This window comes from Narcine bancroftii, chromosome 5 (assembly GCF_036971445.1).
Source record: "Narcine bancroftii isolate sNarBan1 chromosome 5, sNarBan1.hap1, whole genome shotgun sequence".
Taxonomy (NCBI): domain Eukaryota; kingdom Metazoa; phylum Chordata; class Chondrichthyes; order Torpediniformes; family Narcinidae; genus Narcine; species Narcine bancroftii.
The window spans coordinates 130,394,253-130,417,567 of NC_091473.1; the positions used below are offsets into that span (position 1 = coordinate 130,394,253).

At 39.6% G+C, this 23,315-nt stretch overlaps 1 protein-coding gene across 3 annotated transcripts in view; it reads left to right on the forward strand.

The window, feature by feature from the left end:
- The window catches only part of LOC138763967 (dihydropyrimidine dehydrogenase [NADP(+)]-like), a 1,056,199-nt gene extending 1,038,336 nt beyond the window's left edge, over positions 1–17,863 (forward strand). For all 3 annotated transcript variants that reach the window (XM_069939063.1, XM_069939062.1, XM_069939064.1), the window contains exon 23: positions 17,373–17,863. In XM_069939063.1, coding sequence (XP_069795164.1) covers positions 17,373–17,531 — 159 coding nt within the window. In that variant the 3' untranslated portion in view covers positions 17,532–17,863. The remainder of the gene's footprint in view (positions 1–17,372) is intronic.
- The last annotated feature ends 5,452 nt before the right edge of the window (positions 17,864–23,315 follow it).

A 23,315-nucleotide genomic window follows, 5' to 3' on the forward strand; every position in this document is an offset into this window, starting at 1 on the left:
ACCCTATCCACATCTGATCCCCCGATGATCACTAGATCGAACACTTTACCCTTGCTAAAGTCTACCAACAGCTCCTTGATTTTGGTGACATTGAGTGACAGGTTGTTGTTAGTACACCATTTAGCCAAGGATTCAGTTTCCGTCCTGTATGCTGACTCACTGCCCTTTTGTATAGGCTACTGCTGTGGTAACATCACTAAATTTGTAGCTGGTGTTGTTGTTGTACCAAGCCACACAGTCATAGGTGTTTAGTAAGTAGAGCAGGGGACAAGTATGGAGCCCTGTGGTGATCTGGCACTGATGGTGATTGGAGAGGAGTTGTTCTTACCGATCCTCAATGATTGGAGTCTGGAGGTGAGGAAATCCAGAATCTAATTACACAGTGGGATATTAAGCCCCAGGCATTGGAGTTTGCTGATTAGTCTTGAGTGGATGATGGTGTTAAATGCCGAACTGAATAAAGAGCATCCTGATGTATGCATCTTTGCAGTCCATGTGTTCCAGGCTTTTGTGTCAAGCCGGTGAGATGGCATAGACCTGTTGCTGCTGTAGCCAAATTGGAACAGATCCATGTCGTTGCTCAGGCTGGAGCTGACGTGCTTCAATGCCAGCCTCTCAAAACACTGCGATGATGTAAAATTAATAAAGCTGAACTATTTTAATTAAACAACTTTAATTTTGGCTTTTGAGTATTTTTGAACGTACTATTAATTTGCCTTTTTTTTAACAATTAAAGGATTTTTCCATTACCTCTTGAGTTCAAGTCGAATAATAATGGATAAAGCTGAGGCTTTTACTCAGTCAGGCTAGCACAGGTAGAGTCTTGAGGGGGAGTAAATCACAGAGAAATTTCGACAGAATGGATTTCGAGGGCTTAGAAAAGGAATGAAGAAAAACACATCGAGCATTAACTGAGTAAATAAGATTTTTTCCTGTCTACGACGATATACCTAACGTGTCCAACGTGCTAAAAATAAGACCACTTGTTCCTGACACACTGTTAACAGATGCTTAAGTGCCATTTTCTCTCCTGCAAATCTTGCTTTTACCTATTCTTGCTTTTTAACTCCTCAATGTCTATTTTTTGAGAAGTGGACATGAATTTAAAGGGGGAACCAATTCACTGTTTAAAACAATTATAGAAATCCTCGATTCAAAGTAAATGCAGTGGGAGTTGATGTTCAGCATGGCATGGAAAAGTGCAGCTGGTATTAAGAGTCTTTGAGTCATCACTGCAAATAAACAGACCTTTCTGTTCAGAAGTCCATATGAGTCCACAAATCCCATTTTATTCTCAGGAAAGAGATGCAGGAGTATCAGAGCCAGCACCACGGGCCGAACTGCTCACACTAATCATCTGAGACTACTATTTATTAAACAATCTTAATTTATTTTTATTTATGTGTATTTGTCCTGCATATGTAATGCCTGGATGTGTGTTATGTCCAGTTGTGTGTTTGCGTGTTTTGCACTGAGGACCAGAGAACACTGTTTCATTTTGAGATCATTTCATTGGATATCTTCTTTTCGTTCGCTGCTATAATAGAGACCTTCAACTGTTTTAATTTCACACACCATTACTACACTGACATCTCTATGTATGGCCTCATGCACTGTCAAATCGAGGGTAGCCACAAATTGGAGAAAAAAACACCTAATATTCCATCTGTGCACCCTCCGACGTTAACATCAACTTTTCCTGTTTCCATTAAAGTTCTACTCTGTGTCCCTCTCTTTCCCTATCCTCGTCTCCTGTCCTCCAGCTCTCCACCTGCTTCCCTTCCTTTCCCTCTACATTCAGAGATAACCCCTCCTCCTATCACTTTTTCTCTTCTACCCTCCCACCTATATTCACCTGTTAGCCTGTACCCCTCCTCCCTCCTCTCCTCTCCTCCCACTTTTTTGATTCAGGCACCATCCCGCTTTATGCTCATACCTTAACAAAGGGTTCAGGCCTGAAATAGATGCTGCTTGACCTGCTGAGTTTCTTCAGTATTTTTGTGTACTGAGAGGCAGGAACAAGCAGACAGAGGGGACCAAAAGGACAGATGGAGCCAGGGAAGGGTTGGTGAAGGTGAGCTGGCCATTTGGTTCTATATTCTCAATCGCGCCAAGACTGCCTACAAACACCTCCATGGCATTGGAATCTCTGGCTGGTTTCAAGTTATTTGATGAGATGCTCATCTGCAAATGTGTTAAGTGCTAACACTTTCCCCAGCTGTCTTGGATCTCACCATGCCGCTGGATCCTGAACCATCCCTACTCACCTAAATCCATTCACACACCCACGCTGTTCCTTTCTGAGGAAAATCCTCATATCAAACACCACAAACTGACTGAAAGGAACCATCATTGTCCTATGAGATGGAGAGCCAGAAGAAGAGGGTGCTCTTACTCATGATCACCGAAGATCCCCATCCAGACAACATTGTACTTTTTTCAGTGTTTCTATCTTCTTTCTTCTTCTTTGGCTTGGCTTCGCGGACGAAGATTTATGGAGGGGCTAAAAAGTCCACGTCAGCTGCAGACTCGCCTGTGGCTGACAAGTCCGATGCGGGACAGGCAGACACGATTGCAGCGGTTGCAAGGGAAAATTGGTTGGTTGGGGTTGGGTGTTGGATTTTTCCTCCTTTGCCTTTTGTCAGTGAGGTGGGCTCTGCGGTCTTCTTCAAAGGAGGTTGCTGCCCGCCAAACTGTGAGGCGCCAAGATGCACGGTTTGAGGCGTTATCAGCCCACTGGCGGTGGTCAATGTGGCAGGCACCAAGAGATTTCTTTAGGCAGTCCTTGTACCTTTTCTTTGGTGCACCTCTGTCACGGTGGCCAGTGGAGAGCTCGCCATATAACGTGATCTTGGGAAGGCGATGGTCCTCCATTCTGGAGACGTGACCCATCCAGCGCAGCTGGATCTTCAGCAGCGTGGACTCGATGCCGTCGACCTCTGCCATCTCGAGTACTTCGACATTAGGGGTGTAAGCGCTCCAATGGATGTTGAGGATGGAGCGGAGACAACGCTGGTGGAAGCGTTCTAGGAGCCGTAGGTGGTGCCGGTAGAGGACCCATGATTCGGAGCCGAACAGGAGTGTGGGTATGACAACGGCTCTGTATACGCTTATCTTTGTGAGGTTTTTCAGTTGGTTGTTTTTCCAGACTCTTTTGTGTAGTCTTCCAAAGGCGCTAATGTTTTGCTAAATATGAAGGAGCACTGATTTATTTTATTTTTAAAATATTTTTACCGAGTTACACAAGGTAAACTAATAATAACATAAAACAAAATCATGTCATATACATATCATATTTATGTATCAATTGTAAATTAGAACCAGAACTATAATTATTACATAATTTATTTCATTCAGGACATCAAATTCTATAATTATAATAATTAAAGAATTAAATATAACTCGTACTGTGTCCAAAAATAAAAATATTTCAATTCAAAAATAATACACGCAAAATTCCCTTATATAAGATATCTTATACTTCTCTGATGTGATCATATGATCCGCAATCTGTAGTTGAACACCCCCTCACTTGTTTCTGATTTCTCAGCCAAGGAACGACAGTAGGTGAAAATCAGGATACAGTGTTTCACCTGAAGTCATGTCATGGGTGTAGAGTCAGGAGCCAATGCTGAGTTTCAGGTTCAACACTCGCCCCTGGTAGAACATTATGGTGGGTCTGTTCTGCTGGTCAGGTAAGATGGATCGATTGGTTATTAAGGATGTGTATTTCATATTGTACGCATCATTCAGTGATTAAAACTATGTTAGGTTGATGCTTGACCAGATGGGAGTGAACCACTTTGCCTATTTAGTTATCAGTTCCCTGATATTTATGAGGAGAACTTTGTTATTTCTGAATTTGTTGCTTAGGTGATTGCCATATGATTTTGTATAATGATTTAGATTATGGAATGAGTGGTTTTGTGCCCAAGTTTGCAGTCGATAAGAAGGTAGGTGGAGGAACAGGTAATGAAGAGGAAATAGAGAGGATGCAGAAGGACAGATTAGGTGAATGGGCAGAGAAGGGGCGAATGATATCTAACGTCAGAAGGTGTACGGTCATTCACTTTTGTAGAAAAAATAAAAAGACCAGACTATTTGTTTTAAATGGTGGGAGAATTGAAAATACCCAGATGCAAAGGGACCTGGGAGTATTAAAAGCAGGATTGCCTGAAGGTACACTTGCAGGTTGAGATGGTGGTGAAGAAGGAAAATGCAATGATGCCTTCATTTCAAGAGGAATAGTATATAAGAACAAGGATGTGATGTTGAGGCTCTGTCAGGCACTGGTAACACCTCACTTGCAGTTTTGGGCTCCTCATTTGAGAAAGGATGTACTGACGTTGGAGAACATTCAAAGGAGATTCACTAAGATTATTCCAGGAATGAAAGGATTATCACAAAGGAAACATTTGATAGTTCTTGTCCTGTATTCATTGGAATTTAGCAGAATGAATGGAAATCTCATTGAAACATTTCCAATATTGAAAGGCATAGATGGAGTAGACATAGAAAGGTTGTTTCCCAAGGTGAGAGAATCTAGGACAAGAGGGCACAACTTCAGGATTAAAAGGGTGTCTGCTTAGAACAGAGATGTGGAGGAATTCCCTCAGCCAGAGGGTTGTAAATCTGTGGAATTTGTTGGCCCAGGCAGTTGTGGAGGCCAGGCCATTGGGTGTATTTAAGGCAGAAATTGCTAGCTTCTTATTTAACCAGGGCATCAAAGATTATAGGGTGAAGGAGAGGCATTGGGACTAAGTGGGAAAATGGATCAGCTCATGATTGAATGGTGGGGCAGATGCAATGGGCTGAATAGCTTTTATCTGCTCCTATGTCTTGCAATTTCCAGATTTAAGAGTGGCATAATTGGTGTAGTGGTTAGCGCAACTCTGTTACAGCACGAGCAAACCAGTTCAAATCTACCGCTGTCTGGAAGGAGTTTGTACGTTCTCCCTGTGTCCATGTGGGTTTTCTCCAGGTGCTCCAGTTTCCTCTCACATTCCAAGACTGTAGGGGTTGGTAGGTCAATTGGTCACATGGGTGTCATAGGTTTGTGGCCTGGAAGTGCCTGCTACCATGCTGTATCTCTAAATTTAAAATGCAATAACATGATCATTCCAAATTAGTTACATCTCTGTTAAAATATTGCTAAATGGTATACAATTGAATGGCTCAACAGTCCACTTCAGACATCATTTAAGCATGAAGCACATGATTGCATCTGGACTTCAGAGGAGGTCAGTGTAAGTTTGGTTGACAAATTTCCTCCCCTGAATGGCATTAGTGAACCGGATGGGATTTTGCGTCAATGAGTCATTTTAGGGTTCGTCATTTGTAAAATTAGTTTGTGTGTTCTCCCACCCAACTTCTCCAAATTCCAGAATTTAAATTCTGAAGTTGCTGCGATGGGATTTAAACTTGGGTCTTTGGATTGTCAGTTCATGACATTGGATTACCAGAAAGGCGATCTAACAATGACCTGACCTCTAGCCCTGTGCCAAACTATCCTTATTAAGACTGCAGTGGATGTGCAGATATAAATATCCTTTTATTTCTTTGATGAATAAAAATTCTATGGGTGTAGTAGAAACAGAACTGACTAGAGAGTTTAAGGACAGCATTTGATTACAAAAAAAAAATTTAAATATTAGTAGAGCAAGAAATTTAAGAATGAGAGAGAAAAATCACAAAGAATGACAAATAAATGATAAAAATGTGATAATATGATATGATCATCAACATGTAAGATTGCAAGATCTTTTCTAAGAGTTCTGAATGGTAATGAACAAAAGTGATATCCCTTTGGAGCAGAAATTGGAATTAATGATAGTAAATAAAAATAATGGAAAATTGTCTAATATTTTTACTGGAAATTATAAATTCCGATTTCTGCTCCTAAGAGACAACAATTCTGCTAATTACCATATAAAACGCTCACAAAAATGCACGTTAAGTTGTGTGTGTAGGTGTAAGCGTGTGTGTGCGCGCATGTAATTGAGTCACTGCAGCAATCAAAAAACCTGACTAAAAATTGTGGGAACCCAAAGTCTAATGAGGTTAAAGATCTTAAAATAATTAATGTTAATTAAGAAAAATTATGGGGCAAATTACTAGGCTCAAGAGCTAAAAATTCATGGACTTGATTTCATGCACTCTCGGATTTTAAAAAGAGTTTGCTTCAGAGAACAGTTAGTTTTAAAATCATTCACACGTAATTTTTAATCTGGATTTTTTTAAATTTGTGTTTGAAATATTTCAAGGTTTGCCTGGCTTTGTGTCATCTAACTGACACTTCACGAGTTCAGCAATCATATTCTCTATTGTTAGTTGACAGTAATTCACATGAAGTGATTTGTCAATACCCTACCAGTTGGCAAATAGTAGAAAACTGAAGCATACAAAGGAATATAGGAGATACAAAGCATTGTAGAACGGAAGGTATGTGGTGTGTCATGCCACTATCTATTGTTTCAGTGCAGCAGACCTTTCATATTTATTTCAGATTGGGCCTTGTTATGGTTAGGGTATTTGCTATGTTTCCCCATGGGTGTTTAGTTTACAAGTTTCGTAGTAGTTCAATAAAATTGGCCTAAAACATTGATTTTTAAGTGAGCTCTTTTCAGATGAAAGGCACCGAATGAAAACTCATGTCAGGCAGTAGAGCACCTGTTGCTATTTTGCGGTCTGCCACACTTTCTATCCCATTAACTTCAATGGAAAAGAAAACCGAGCAGAAAGACGCTCCAGTTCGCCATCGCCTGTCCTGTGCTGCTGTGCAAGGGGAATTGACACTGCATTGTACATGTTAAAAACATCGACAAGTCAGTATCTGTGCAAATTACAGCATCTGTTGAAGGTCATCAAATTTGGACATTAACTCAGACTTTCTCCACAGATGGACCCAGCTTTCTCTGTTATATTTTAATTGTGTGACTTTCAAGTGACAGTGAGATAGATTTTTAATTTCAAATATTCCAGAAATTGTTTACATGAAACTTTGCTTATAATGTAATTTTTGGCCTTTTGTTTTGAGTGAGATTACTTACTTTGGAGGCAATTACGCAGTTCCTATTTTCTAAGCTACTCCCTATGTTATTTCGCTTCTTTAACAGCTAAGTTATTTTCCTTCTTTCTATATGCTGGAATATTTTTAACTGCAGGATTCAGTACAGAATTAAATATTGACAATAATTGTTATACTTCATTTTAATCATAAATAGACCATTTGTGAAAGGTGAAAATAAATTTAAGTTCTTGGGAGTCAGCGAGGATCTTTCCTTGGCCCAACACACAAATGGCATCGTGAAAAAAGCACGTCAGCACCTCAACTTCCTCAGGAGTTTGCAAAGATTTAGAATGACATCAGAAACTTGGAAAGATTTCTACAGAGGTGTGGTGGAAAGGGAGCTGACCGGCTGCATCATGGTGACACCAATGCACCTGAGCATGAAGCCCTCCAAAAGGCAGGACGCAGCCCAGGACATCACATCAAGAATGTCTACAGGGGAGCACAGCTGACGGAGAGCAACAGCAATCATCAAGGGTCCACACAATCCAGCACATGTTTTGTTCTCGCTGCTACTATCAGGAAAGGAGTATTGGTGCCACAAGACTCACATCGTCAAGTTCACAAAAAGCTGTTCACCTTCCACCATCAGACTTCTCCCAAAAAGCTCGATCAGGGGGCGATCCAAGATAGCAGTAAGAGGCTTGTAAGGTGATCCAAGATCTCCCTGAGGAAGAGAGAATAGATACAAGATGATCCCCAAAATAAAAAGTCCCCTAAAAAGAAGGAAGATGACCAAATATATGAATAGAAGAAAGAGAGAGAAGGGAAAGAAAAAAGAACAAAGAACCTGGATAGAGGAAAAGACTCACCTCATGGTGGAGGTGGAGAGGCTGACCCGGGGCCTAATAAGACACCGGTGGTGGCAGCAGTGACAGCAGAGCCTCGAAACTTCCCGAGAGAACAAGGCTCACCCAGGAGGGAGAAACAGAATAGCCCTGATAAAGTTGGATCTCGAGGGGGCCAGCGGTAGGCCATGACCGATGTGGTTGGAGCGCAGTCGAGCGCGGGAGATTCAGGTCCGGGGGGTGGGGGGCCGAGCCGAGGCGGACTAAAGGGCGATGTGGGCAGAACAGTAGCGCTGTGGGGTGTGGGAGTTTTGGGGATCTGAGGTCAAGGGAGCTGAATTGAGGAGGAATGAATGGTGGGATCCAGACATAAGTGGTCAGTCAGGTGGAACACAAAATCAACCTTTTTGCTGATTATATGGGGGGGGAGGGTGTCGTTGGCCAGGTTGAGGACCACACTGGAGGATTATGGGAAGGTCTTGTGCTATAAAGTAAATCTGGACAAAAGTGAGATTATGCCTTTGACAAACGGGGATTAAAAAATATATCAACAGGGAAGTCCATTTAAATGGCCACAAGAAGGCATTAAATATCTGGGGATAAAAATGAATAAGGATTTGAGCAATTTATATGAACTTACTTATCTCCCTTTGGTCCGGAAGATTGAGAAGGACCTTGATAGATGGAGGACTCTGCCCATAACACTGGTGGGCAGAGTTAACTGTATCAGAATGAAGGTGATGCCAGGGCTCCAGTATCTGTTTCAATCATTACACATTTCGTTGCCACAGGGTCTTTTAAAGACGCTCAACGAATATGTCAGGAGGTTCCTGTGGAACGGAAAATTGGCTAGAATCTCCATGGAAAAGTTGACGTGGGACTATAATTTGAGGAGTTTAAAATGACCTGATTTCAAAAGATATTACTGGGCAGAGGAGCCAAAGTTAATTGCCTCACTCTTTAAGAAAGCCCCCTCCTCCTTTCTGGACACAAATTGGACTAAATGCAATGGGTGAAAAGATAACAGGAGAGTTTATATACAAGTGGGACACTAAATTAATTTCAAAGAAAACAGGTAACCCCCCATACTAAAGCAGAGGTAAAACACAGGATTTTGTTGACACCATAGTTCAGTGAAAAAAACTTTTGGAGAAACTCAGCAGGTCAAACAGTGTATTTTTGTAACAAAGGTGAAGATCCATCACCAACGTGTTGGGCTGGAGTCCTTCAGCGAAGGCATCTTATGTCATTCGAGCAGCTGAGGAACAAATACGATTAGTCTAATAGAACATTCTTTTGCTATCTGCAAATAAGATCTTTCTTAAGGAAATAATTGGGACTCTAAGATACATTAAACCCGTCAAACAATGTTGTCACTCAATAAAAATAAACAAGAAATTCCACTGAGTCAGTTCTTTTCATTCTCTTCTCCTTCTGTCATTTTAGGTGGTAGATGTCCCCGGTAGGTTTTCTCTATTATGTTTCATGTATGGCTCCCATATTTATTCAAATATTGTAATATTATTTCTTAAATTATATGTTATTTTTTCTAATGGAATACATTTATTCATTTCTATATACCATTGTTGTATTCTCAAGTTATCTTCTAATTTCCAGGCTGACATAATACATTTTATTGCTACAGCTAGGGCTATCATAACAAATCTTTTTTGTGCTCCATCCAAATCAAGTCCAAATTCTTTGTTTTTTATGTTACTTAGGAGGAAGATCTCTGGGTTTTTTGGTATATTGCTTTTTGTGATTTTATTTAATATCTGGTTTAGATCTTCCCAAAATTTTTTCACTTTCTCACATGTCCAGATTGTATAAATTGTTGTTCCCATTTCCTTTTTATAACGAAAACATCTGTCAGATACTGTTGGGTCCCATTTATTTAACTTTTGAAGTGTAATATATAGCCTGTGTATCCAGTTATATTGTATCATACTTAACCTCGTATTTATTGTATTTCTCATAGTTCCTGAGCATAACTTCTCCCATGTTTCCTTCTTTATCTTTATTTTAGATCTTGTTCCCATTTTTGTTTAGTTTTACCATTTGTTTCCTCATTCTCCTTTTCCTGCAGTTTAATATACATGTTTGTTATAAATTTTTTGATTATCATTGTGTCTGTAATCACATATTCAAAATTACTTCCCTCTGGTAACCTCAGACTGCTTCCCAATTTGTCCTTCAAGTAGGATTTCAGTTGGTAGTATGCCAACACTGTATCGTGAGTTATATTATATTTATCCTTCATTTGTTCAAAGGATAATAATTTATTTTCCGAAAAGCAATTTTCTATTCTTTTGATCCCTTTTTTCTCCCATTCTCTAAAGGAAAGGTTATCTATTGTAAAAGGGATTAGCTGATTTTGCGTCAGTATTAGTTTTGGTAGTTGGTAATTTGTTTTATTCCTTTCTACTTGAATCTTCTTCCAAATATTGAGCAGATGATGTAATACTGGAGAATTCCTACGTTGTACCAATTTTTCATCCCACTAATATAATATATGTTTGGGTATCTTCTCCCCTATTTTATCTAGTTCTAATCTAGTCCAATCTGGCTTTTCCCTTGTTTGATAAAAATCTGATAGGTATCTTAATTGTGCGGCTCTATAATAATTTTTAAAGTTTGGCAGTTGTAAGCCTCCTTGTTTATATCATTCTATTAATTTATCTAGTGCTATCCTCAGTTTCCCCCCTTTCCATAAAAATTTCCTTATTATTTTCTTTAACTCCTTGAAGAATTTCTCTGTCAAGTGTATTGGCAATGCCTGAAATACGTATTGTATCCTTGGGAAAATGTTCATTTTAATACAGTTTATCCTTCCTATTAGAGTTAGTTGTAAGTCTTTCCAATGCTCTAAGTCGTCCTGTAATATTTTTCATTAGTGGATAATAATTGAGTTTATGTAGATGGCCGAAGTTTTTATTTATTTGTATACCTAGGTATCGCATTGGTTGCATTTGCCATCTGAATGGTGATTCTTTCTTAAATTTTGAGAAATTCGCATTATTCATTGGCATTGCTTCACTTTTATTTGCGTTAATATTGTATCCCGACACTTCTCCATATTCCTTCAATTTCTTATGTAATTCTTTTATTGATATTTCTGGTTCTGTTAAGTATACTACAACGTCATCTGCAAATAAACTGATTTTATATTCCTTGTCTTTTATTTTTATCCCTTTTATTTTATTTTCTGTTCTTATCAGTTCTGCTAATGGTTCTATGGCTAACGCAAACAATAAGGGAGATCGTGGGCATCCCTGCCTTGTTGATCTGCTTAAGTTAAATTGTTTTGATATATATCCATTTACTGTCACTTTCGCCAATGGCCCCTTATATAATGCTTTAATCCAATTAATATATTTCACTGGTAAGCTGAATTTTTGTAGTACTTTGAATAAATAATTCCATTCTACTCTGTCAAAGGCCTTCTCTGCATCGAAAGCAACCACTACTGTTGGAGCTTTATTTCCTTCTACTGCATGAATTAAGTTAATAAATTTACAGATATTGTCTGTTGTTCGTCTTTTTTTAATAAATCCAGTTTGATCTAGATTTATTATTTTTGGTACATAGTCAGCTAATCTGTTTGCTAATAGTTTAGCTATTATCTTATAATCTGTGTTAAGTAAAGATATTGGTCTATATGATGCTGGTGCGAGTGGATCTTTCCCTGTCTTTGGTATTACTGTAATTATTGCTGTTTTGCATGAATCTGGTAAGCTTTGTGTTTTATCAATCTGGTTGATTACTTCCAGGAGGGGAGGAATTAATAAATCTTTAAATGTTTTATAGAATTCTATTGGGAATCCATCCTCTCCTGATGTTTTATTATTCGGTAGTTTATTTTTATTATCTCTTATATTTCTACTATTTCAAATAGTTCTGTTAATTTATTTTGTTCCTCTGTAATTTTGGTAGTTCAATTTTAGTTAAAAATTCATCTATTTTGTCTTCTTTCCCTTTGTTTTCAGTTTGGTATAATTGTTCGTAGAATTCTCTGAAGTTTTCATTAATCTCCGTTGGATTATATGTGATTTGTTTGTCTTTTTTCCTTGATGCCAATACCATTCTCTTAGTTTGTTCTGTCTTAAGCTGCCACGCTAGAATTTTGTGCGTTTTTTTCTCCTAGCTCATAATATTTCTGTTTTGTCTTCATTATGTTCTTCTCCACCTTATAAGTTTGTAGTGTTTTATATTTTATTTTTTTATCTGCCAATTCTCTTCTTTTGGTTGTGTCTTCCTTCATTGCTAATTCTTTTTCTATATTTGCTATTTCCCTTTCCAACTGCTCTGTTAAATGAATGGGAGGGGAGGTAGGGAGGGTGGGAGGGGAAGTGGGAGTGGGGGGGAGAAAACAACACTCTATATATTTGAAAAGGAAAATGTATGTATCTTGATCAATGTGGTTTATAGTGTGAAAAATAAAAATTTTTTAAAAAAAAAGGAAATAATTGGGACCATCTATGACCTTACCTAGATGTAGTAATGTGGAGATTTTAATTCAAAAGGGGATTGCGTGTAGATTTATTTCTCGAATGTTTTACATATTCCAAAGTGAGGGGCCTGAAGCTGGGCTTACACAGATCGAGGGAGAGATGGGAATCACTTGGGCACAACAATCAACAAAGAGTGGTGGCAGGACCTATGTCTGGACACTGTGACGGGGTCATCAATGGCAGATACAAGACGGTGCAATACAATGCCTTGCACTAGTTGTGCCTCACACCTCAAAAATTACATAAATCAAAGCCAGAAACTTTAGAAATGTGCTTTAGGTGTGGTGTGGAGGTTGGAATTTTTGTCCACTCCACCTGGCTATGTACAAAGTTAAGGTCTTTCTGGGAAGACCTGGGGGACATTCTTTAAAAAGTGTACCTTCTGGGAGACATTGGGGATGTGAGCTTTTCAATGCCCAAATACCAAATTTCATTTGTAGCCAGGAAATGTATAGCGGTTTCGAGGAAGATAGACTGGCGAGCTCGTCGAGGGAGGCAGTGTGGGTAGAGCTAAAAAATAAGAAGGGTGAGGTTACTATTTTGGGTATATATTATAGGCCTCCAAATGGGGAAAGGGAACTAGAAAAGCAAATCTGTAAGGAAATAGGTGAGATGTGCAGTAGAAATAGGGTGGTGTTGGTTGGGGATTTCAATTTTCCAAACATAGATTGAGAAACTCAGTCAGTAAAAGGGCAGGATGGCTTAGTAATTATGCATTGTGTTCAGGATTGCTTTTTGCAGCAATATGTTGAGACGCCAACTAGAGGGGAAACGATGTTAGATCCGTTGTTTGGGAATGCAATGGGGCAGGTCACGCAGGTAAGTGTTGGAGAGAACTTTGGATCCAGTGATCATGGGTCCATTAGATTTAGCTTAATGATGGAAAGGGATGGGTTGGGTCTGAGGTTGAAGGTCTTCGAGTAGGGGAAGGCCAGATTTGGAGAAATGAGAAGGGATTTGCAGAGAGTTGTGTGGGCTGATCTTTTTGTCGGAAAGGATGTAGAGGAAATTTGGGGAGCATTTAGGGGTGAGATTTTGAGAGTACAAGATCTTTATGTTCCAGTCAGGCCGAAAGGGAAGACTAAAGGTTCGAGGGAGCCGTGGTTTTCTGGTGAAATTAAGAGGTTGGTTCGGGACAAGAGGGAGGCCTGTACCAAATATAAAAAAAAACAAGGGATTGAGGAGATGTATGGTCATTACTTAGATTGCAGGAAATACCTTAAGAAGGAAAAAAGAAGGTATGAGGTGTCCATAGCTAATAAGGCAAAGATGAATCCTATGGGTTTTTACAGAAATGTGAACAGTAAAGGGAGGGTTAAGGATAGAATAGGTCCACTGGATGATGGGACCGGTGAACTGTCAGGAACTGTATGAGATGGGAGAAATATTGAACAATTTTTTTTCGTCCATATTCACAAGGGAAAGGGACATTGCGCTAAACGAGATGAGAGGCAAAGTGCTTAGTTATGGAAAGGGTAGGGATTAGTAAAGTGAGCATTTTGGAGCTTCTAGGGTCAATTAAGGTGGATAAGTCTCCTGGTCCTCATGGGATTTTTCCCAGTAAGGGAGTTCAGGGGACAAATAGCGGGGGCACTGACAGTGATTTTTCAAAGATCACTGGAGGAGTGGGTAGTACCACAGGATTGGAGGGTTGCAAATGTAGTTCCATCGTTCAAAAAAGGCATTAGGTGTAGGCCAAGTAATTATCAGCCAGTAAGTTTGACCGGTGGTGGGGAAGGTTATGGAGGGTATTCTTCAAGATAGTATATACGCATATCTGGATAGGCAGGGATTGATTAAGGGCACCCAGCATGGGTTTGTAAAAGGAAAGTCATGTTTAATGAACCTTGTGGAGTTTTTTTGTGGAAGTGACAAGATGAAGGTAGAGCAGTGGATGTGATCTATTTGGATTTTAGTAAGGTTCCGCATGGAAGGTTAATAAGGAAAGTTCAGTCACTAGGAATTAGTAGAGAGATTGTGACATGGGTTCAGAGGAGGCTGGGAGATAGACAGCAGAGAGTCATGGTGGACAACTGAATGTCAGGTTGGAGGCCTGTGACAAGCGGGGTGCCTCAGGGATCGTGCTGGGTCCCTTGTTGCTTATCATTTATATTAATGATTTAGAGGAGGGTGTGGTTAACTGGGTAAGGAAATATGCGGATGATACAAAAATAGGGGGAGTGGTGGATAGTGAGGTAGATTTTCTTGGATTACCAAAGGATTTGGTTTGTTTGGAAGAGTGGGCTTGAAAGATGGTGAGGTGTTGCATTTTGGTAAAAATAACCAGAATAGGACATATGCAGTTAAGGGGAGGGCATTGAGGCACGCAGAGGAGCAGAGGGACCTGGGGGTTATGGTACAGAGTTCACTGAAGGTGGATTCCCATGTAGACAGGGTGGTTAAGAAGGCATATGGTATGCTGGCCTTCATAAATCATAGTATAAAGTACAGGAGCTGGGAGGTGATGCTGCAACTGTTTAAGGCATTGGTGAGGCCAGGTATGGAGTACTGTGCTCAGTTCTGGTCTCCAAATTATAGAAAGGATATAGATAAGGTGGAGAGGGTGCAGAGCAGGTTTACAAGGATGCTGCCTGGCTTACAGCATCTGGATTACAGGGAGAGATTAAGGAGACTGGGACTTTATTCATTGGAACGTAGATGACTGAGAGAGGACTTGATAGAGGTATTTAAAATTATGAAAGGAATAGATAGACTAGACATAAACGGACTCTTTCCCCTGAGGGCAGGGGAGGTTGGAAAGAGGCCATGAGTTAAGGGTAAGGGGGCAAAACTTTAGGAGAAATATTAGAGGATGCTTTTTCACTCAGCGAGTGGTGGCAGAATGGAATGATCTTCCGAATGAGATAGTTGCAGCTGGGTCCCTTCTGTCATTTAAGAGAAGGTTGGATGTGTACAGGGGTTGGAGGGTTATTGGTGGAGAATGGGAAGTTTGAGCAAGTGGAGTTGTTTTAGTGAACCAGTGCAGACTCAAAAGGCTGAAATGGCCTGTTTCCACACTGTAAATGGTTATATGGTTATAAGTCCTACTCCCAGATAAATACTACACGATAGAATGTGGAAATGAAGAGTTGCATTTCCCTGGAGAAAATCATGTACAATCTAAGGAAGAAACATATGCATTCATTAAGCTGTGGCATCCTTACTTGAAATATATTAGCGCTCAAATTAATTAGTTTCTCCCCCCCCCCCACCACCTCAAAATAGGAGGCCTGTAGCAATCCATCCCAGCAGGGAAATGAATGTGATCAAAGAAGTGGGACATGACTCAGGCACGTGTTTCTTTCAGTTTTGTTTTGTGTTTACTTTTTAACTTTTGTTTTAATTTAGTTTAATTTAGTTTAATTGTATCAATGTCATTTAATTGACTACTTTCAGTTATACAAACGTGGAAGATGTAGGGAGGTGGGTGGAGGATAAACACAGTCTCTTTATGTGACATGAATGTTAAAAAAAATGATTATATGGTTTGTTTGAATTTTACAACTATGAAATTAAAATATTCAAAAAAAAACAAACTCAATCAGGGACTCATTTAAGTAAACTTACTTTTGCACTTTATTGATTTTTTTTCTCTCAGTATTTCGCAGTCAGTTTGTTTACATTTTTTTATTTATTTGCATGTGTCCATTTTGTACAGTTTTTTTTTGCACTACCAATAAGAGGTGGTTCTGCCTTGCCCACAGGAAAAAGAATCTTAGGGTTGTATGTGATGTAATGTATGTACTCTGACAATAAATTGGAAATCTAAATCTAGGCATTGGGACACATTAAGAGGACAAAATTAGCTTGATATATAGGGAAATGTTTGTAAATCCAAAATAATTATCACATAAAGATAACTGCATAAATCACGATCTTAAAGTAGAAAGATCAAATCTCTTTTGAACTAATAGTCTTTAAATGAGTCCCTAATTGAGTTATTGTTGTGGAGTCTGAAGGTGGAGAGGTGGCAGCTGTTCCTGAACCTGGAGGTGTTAGTCTTGTGGCACTTTCCAGATAGTAGCTGTGAGTAGAGAGCATGTGCTGGGTGTTGCTGGGTGCTGTTCTCCAAAGGTAACGTGCCCTGTAGATGTTCTTCAGGATGGGGAGGGTTTTGCCTGTGATGTCCTCGACTGTGTCCACTACCTTTTGCAGGGTTTTCTGCTCAGGGGTATTGATGAGCCCATACCAGACCATGATGCTGCACATTTTCCACCATGCATCTGTATAAATTTGCAAGAGGTTCTGTGTCATACCAAACCTCCACAAATACCCTCAGAAGTAGAGGCACTGACTTGCTTTCTTCGCAATGCCATTACTGCATTGAGTCCAGGAAAAATCCTCTGAGATAGTGACTCCCAAGAACTTAAATTTGCTCATCCTCTCCACCTCTAATCTTACCATGATCAATGTATTGTACACCTGTGGCTTTTTCTTTCTGAGGTCAGCAATCAGCTCCTTGGTTTTGGTGACATTGGGTGCGAGGTTGTTTTTATGCACCATTCAACCAATTTTCAATCTCCCTGCCATATACAACCCACTACCATGGTATCACCAGCGAATTTGTAGATGGTGTTGTTGTCGAACCAATCCAGGATAGTTTAACTCGGTAAATCCAAACTAGTTTTAAAACTAGTCAGAAATAAATGATCCTTTCACGATCTTTACTTTATTGTTACTGAGAATGAGTTAAATTTCTTCAGGTGGAATTAGAATAAACAAAGTCTCAGTTTATACTGATTGCTATGGTCTCTGTGAAATAAGAACTAGCCTTGTGAGTGGCGTTGCTGGATTTTCGAAGCAAGCTTATCAATATTTATATTTCTGCACTCAATTGAAAATGAACCAGCCACCCACATTCTAGATGAATCCTTTTGTATATTTAATAAATGTTGTCCATTGTCTTATCTGATCATAGTTCTGAAGCACCTTTTTATTTTTACATTATAGTTGCTAGTTGTGTGTTTTGCTGTGGTTTTATCTCATATTTTTACTTTTCTCTAGGCCATAATCTTTGATCCCAAGACCCATCTTCCTCAAGTGACTGGAAACTGCACAGGTTGCACTCTTTGCTATAGTGTCTGCCCGATCATTGATTGCATCAAAATGATCCCCCGTTTAACACCTTATGAACCTATAAGAGGTATTCCTCTATCACTCTAAGATGTCTGTTGAGTTGACATCATCCAACAAGGAAACATGGCTTACATCCATATCTCCCCATAAGTATTGATTTAGTCATTCATGTTATAACATAATAAATCACTATTATTTCTAAAGCATTGATTTTATCTTACTAAACCTAGTTACAGTGATCTTGTATTCATCAATTAAGTCAAAACCATCGGAAGAAGGACACCTTCATCAAGAAAATCTATACTTTAAAAAGCAATAAGCATTAGAATTGAGGTCAACTATGTATTAAAACAATGGCAACTGGGTTGAAATATACATGTCCATAAATAAAATATATACTGAAATATTTATCAAAAATATCCTTTCACCATGTTCGTTTCTAATCTGTACTGGCAACAAAAAAAGTGAAATGAGCACCCACCATTTTAATTAGTAAGTGTTTTATTTTCAAGAGCAGCGACATTTCCAGTATTTTAAAATCCTGAAATCTACATTCACCTCTCAATGTGATAAAGAAGCTGGCCGCAGCGACCAGGTTGCTGGCACTGAGCCTGGCACGGTGGTACAAAAGGTAAGGAGGAATGCAGTGGTCATTGGACACTTCATTATCAGAGGTACAGACAAGAGATTCTGTGAGCCAGATAGGTATACCCGCATGGTGTGCTGCCTCCCTGGTGCAAGGTTACGGGTATCTCAAATCGGGTCTAGAGTATTCTAAAAGGAGACGGCGAGCAGCCTGATGTCTTGGAACATGTGGGTACCAATGACATAGATAAAAAGAGGGAGGAGGTACTGAAAAAGGATTACTGCGAGCTAGGACGGATGCTAAGAAACAGGATCGCCAGGGTTGTGGTCTCTGGATTGTTACCTGTGCCAAGTGCACCTGAGGACAAAAATGGAAGGTTAAGACAAAAGAATGTGTGGCTGAGGGGCTGGTGTAAAAGACAGGGTTTTGGTTTCTTGGACCATTGGGATCTCTTTTGGGGAAGGCATGACCTTTAAAAGAAGGATGGGTTACACCTAAACCCAAAAGGGGTCAATATATTGGTAGCTAGGTTTGGTGCAGCCGTCAGATGCGGTTTAAACTAATTTGGCAGGGGGATGGGAACATGTATGATAGGACAAAGGACAGGAAAGATAAAATAGGAAAAGTTAGGTTAGGCAGCGAAAGTAAAGAATCAGAAAGAGCAAGGAAGGTGAAAAAAGAAAACCTGAAGGCTTTATATCTTAATGCAAGAAGCATTTGAAACAAGGTAGATGAATTGGCTGTGGAAATTGAGACAAACAAAGACGATTTGATTGGGATTACAGAAACATGGCTACAAGATGGGCAAGTTTGGGAGCTTAACATTCCGGGGTATACCATATTTAGGAGAGATCGGCAAGAAAGAAAAGGGGATGGGGTAGCATTGATGGTGAGAGAAGGGACGTACACGATTGACTGGAAGGATATTAACTCGGAAGATGCGGAATCTATATGGGTAGAACTGAGGAATAGCAAGGGGCGAAAAACGTTAATGGGGGTGGTATATAGGCCTCCAAGAAGTAATGTAGAGGTGAGGGAAGGCATAAAAAGAGAAATTAGAGAAGCGTGCAATAAGGGAACAGCTGTCATCACGGGAGACTTAAATTTGCATATAGATTGGACTAGACAAATTAGTAAAAATACTGAGGAGGAGGAATTCCTTGAATTTTTACAGGACGGTTATCTAGACCAATATGTCGAGGAACCAACTTGGGAGTAGGCCATTTTAGACTGGGTATTATGCAATGATAAGGGGCTAATCAGCAATCTTGTTGTACGAGGCCCTTTGGGTAGGAGCGATCACAATATGAACGAATTCTCACTCGACATGGAGAGTGAAGAAATTAAAACCGAGACTAAGGTCCTGAATTTAAATAAAGGGAATTATGATGGTATGAGACGGGAGTTGAGTAAGATTGATTGGGTGGTGTTTATGGGGGGGTTGACGATGGATAGACAATGGAAAGCATTCACAGATCTAATGGAAGAATTGCAGAAATCGTTTATACCGGTTTGGCATAAAAATAAACCAACAAAGGTGACTCAACCGTGGATAACAAAGGAAATTAGAGACAGCATTGGGTCCAAAGAGAAAGCATATCAATTGGCCAAAAAAAGTACCAAATCCGAAGATTGGGAACAGTTCAAGATGCAGCAAAGGAGGACAAAGGGATTAATCAAGAGGGCAAAAATAAATTATGAAAGTAAGCTTGCGGCAAACATAAAAACCAACTCAAAAGCTTTTATAGATATATCAAGAGGAAAAGATTGGTGAAATCCAGAGTAGGTCCCTTGCAGTCAGAATCAGGGGAATATATAATGGGGAATAAGGAAATGGCAGACCAATTAAATTCTTACTTTAGTTCTGTTTTCACAAGAGAGGATACAAATAACCTCCCAAGGATGTTGGCAAGGGAGGAGCTGAAAGAAATCAGTATCTATACGGACATGGTCCTGGGGAAATTGAAGGCCAATAAATCCCAAGGGCCTGATAATCTACATCCTAGGGTACTTAAGGAAGTGGCCATTCAGATAGCAGATGCTTTAAGAATTATTTTCCAGAACTCGATAGACTCAGGATCAGTACCCATGGATTGGAGGGTAGCTAATGTTACCCCACTATTTAAAAAGAGGGGGGTAGAGAAAAAGCGGGGAATTATAGGCCGGTGAGCCTTACATCAGTAGTGGGCAAAATGATGGAATCCATTATTAAGCATGTAATAGCGGAGCATATGACTAGCAGAGAAGGAATCGGACAGAGTCAACATGGATTTACAAAAGGTAAATCGTGCTTGACAAATCTATTGGAATTCTTTGAGATGACACGTAAAAGAGATGGGGGAGAGCCAGTGGATGTGGTATACCTGGACTTCCAAAAGTCCTTCGATAAGGTCCCACATAAACGACTGGCATGCAAAATCAAGGCTCATGGGATTGGGGGCAAGGTATTGATGTGGATTGAGAACTGGCTGGCAGATAGAATTCAGAGAGGGTTGGGATAAACGGCTCATTTTCTGAATGGCAGGCGGTGGCCAGTGGGGTGCCACAGGGATCTGTACTTGGACTCCAGCTGTTCACAATTTACATTAATGATCTAGATGAGGGGATTGGATGTAATATCTCCAAATTTGCAGATGACACTAAGCTAGGAGGGGTTGTGCACACAGAAGAGGGGGTCAGGAAGCTCCAGTGTGATTTGGATAAATTGAGGGACTGGGCAGATACATGGCAAATGCACTACAATGTGGATAAATGTGAGGTTATCCACTTTGATAATACAAACCGGAGGGCAGATTACTATTTGAATGGCAATAGATTAAGAGATGGGGAAGTGCAGAGAGACCTAGGGGTGCTTGTACACCAGTCTCTGAAGGCGAGCATGCAGGTACAGCAGGCGGTTAAAAAGGCAAATGGTATGTTGGCCTTCATATCAAGAGGGTTTGAGTATAGGAACAAGGATACCTTACTGCAGCTGTACAGGGCCTTGGTGAGACCCCACCTGGAGTATTGTGTGCAGTTTTGGTCACCTTATCTAAGGAAGGATGTTCTTGCAATGGAGGGAGTGCAGAGGCAATTCACCAGGCTGATACCTGGAATGGCAGGAATGACTTATGAGGAAAGATTGCGCAATTTGGGATTGTACTCGCTGGAGTTTAGAAGATTGAGAGGGGATCTCATAGACATATAAAATTCTGGCAGGTCTGGACAGAATGGATGCAGATGGGATGTTTCCAATGGTGGGGGAGTCCAGAACCTGGGGCCATGGTTCGAGGATAATAGGAAAACCATTTAGGACCGAGATGAGGAGGAATTTCTTTACCCAGAGGGTGGTGAATCTGTGGAATTCATTGCCACCGAAGGCAGTAGAGGCAGGTTCATTGAATATACTTAAGAGGGAATTAGATCTATTTCTTCAGTATAAGGTTACGGACAGAAGGCGGGGACGGGGTACTGAACTTTAAGATCAGCCATGATCTCATTGAATGGCAGAGCAGGCTTGAAGGGCCGAATGACCTACTCCTGCTCTTATCTTCTATGTTTCTAAATATTCCTTCAGCAATATTCTATCATATAGATAACATCTGCCTTAAGCTCCCTTGGGAATGCTACAGTTGCTGTTTAACTCACCAAGATCCATAGAAATTGCCAGTATCACATGTTGCTTCACATAATTTGATTCACATTTTTTAACTCTCATGAAATCAATTACTGGGGGGAAAAAATAGAGAATTTGAAAGCAACTGGAGTGTGATTTAATCTGATACGCATTTTCCTTTCCTGTAAGTATAAGGGAAATCATGATTAATTATAAATAAGTTTATAAACAAACAAGTTCTTCAGTAGTTTGTGATTTTAACGGTGGTAAATATGATCTATTTACATGTTGGCCTGCAAAGATTACACCCTGCGACAATTTTTATTTTTGTTTAATTGTTTGTTTTTGGTTGATTTCAAATATTGAATTTATTGCACAATCATACATTTAGAAAATATCGCTAAATATTTTGTAGCAATATTTTTCTTCTTCTTTGGCTTGGCTTCACGGACGAAGATTTATGGAGAGGGTAAAAGTCCACGTCAGCTGCAGGCTCGTTTGTGGCTGACAAGTCCGATGCGGGACAGGCAGGACATCCAACAATACTGAGCATCTTTACTGGAACTGTAAATGTTTTGAATTTCAGCATCATCCTTTGTTGAATTCAGCTAATCAAGGAAGAATCATTTGGATTATCATGCTATTGGTTTGCCTTAAATACTTATATCCCTGTAAGCTTTACTTCAGTTTTAATTCAGCTCATTTAACTAAATTAAGAATTTACAAGAAAACCTGATTTGTGAGTTTTAATTCTGAATAATTTTCTTAATAAATGTTTTATCAATAGTTACCTGCCTTCTCTTTCATTATTTCTTCCTGCTATTTTGTATAAATCTACTGCAAAGAGAATTCCAGATTGCCATTTCAGATTTCTTTTCGTTAACCAGGCAATGATCTACACAACTTTAGAGACCCAACACAAAATGTGACCGGCCAGCCAATTTTCACTCAAACATATTTAAAGCAAACATTATGAATTTTGGTATGAACCAATATTAATGGAACAAAATTCTCAACTTTCTTCTAGCTGAAGACCATGTAAAACATTCATTTAATTGCCATTGCAAGATCTTGCTGTACACAAATTATCCTGCCACTTTTTGCCTGCCTTTCAATATCTGCAACAGCAAAAAATGGCAATCTTTGAAAAGTGGATTAAAGACCTGATAAATATCAGAAACAGGAGTGAGGATATGCCATATATCCCCATGAATTTGCTCAGCACCTAGCAAGATCATGGCTGACCTTCTATCTCAACCCCATTCTTTGACTCATCTCCATATCCCCCGATATCTCTAGATTCCAAAATGTATTCATCTCAGTGATGTGATTGCAGAAAATTCCAATGGCCCTGAAGCAGAAATTCCTGATGAAACACGTCCCAATTCGCTGGTATTGTATCCCGTGATTTTGATCCCTAATTCTGGACACTCAATCAGGTAGGTAGTTGACCCCTTTGGTTTCACGCTGTTGACCTCCTTCAGAATATCACATAAAAATGCTATATGAGAGCAATTTTTCTAATCATCTTTATTTAAAACTGACAGAGAAAATATTAGTCGGGTATTAATACAACATGAAAATCTCATTCAGATGGCAATAGTGATTTTAATTCATTCACAGATAAAATATGTCAGCTTTATAGTCTCTGAAATAAAGCTATCGGTGGTTCTTCGTTCATATACTGCCC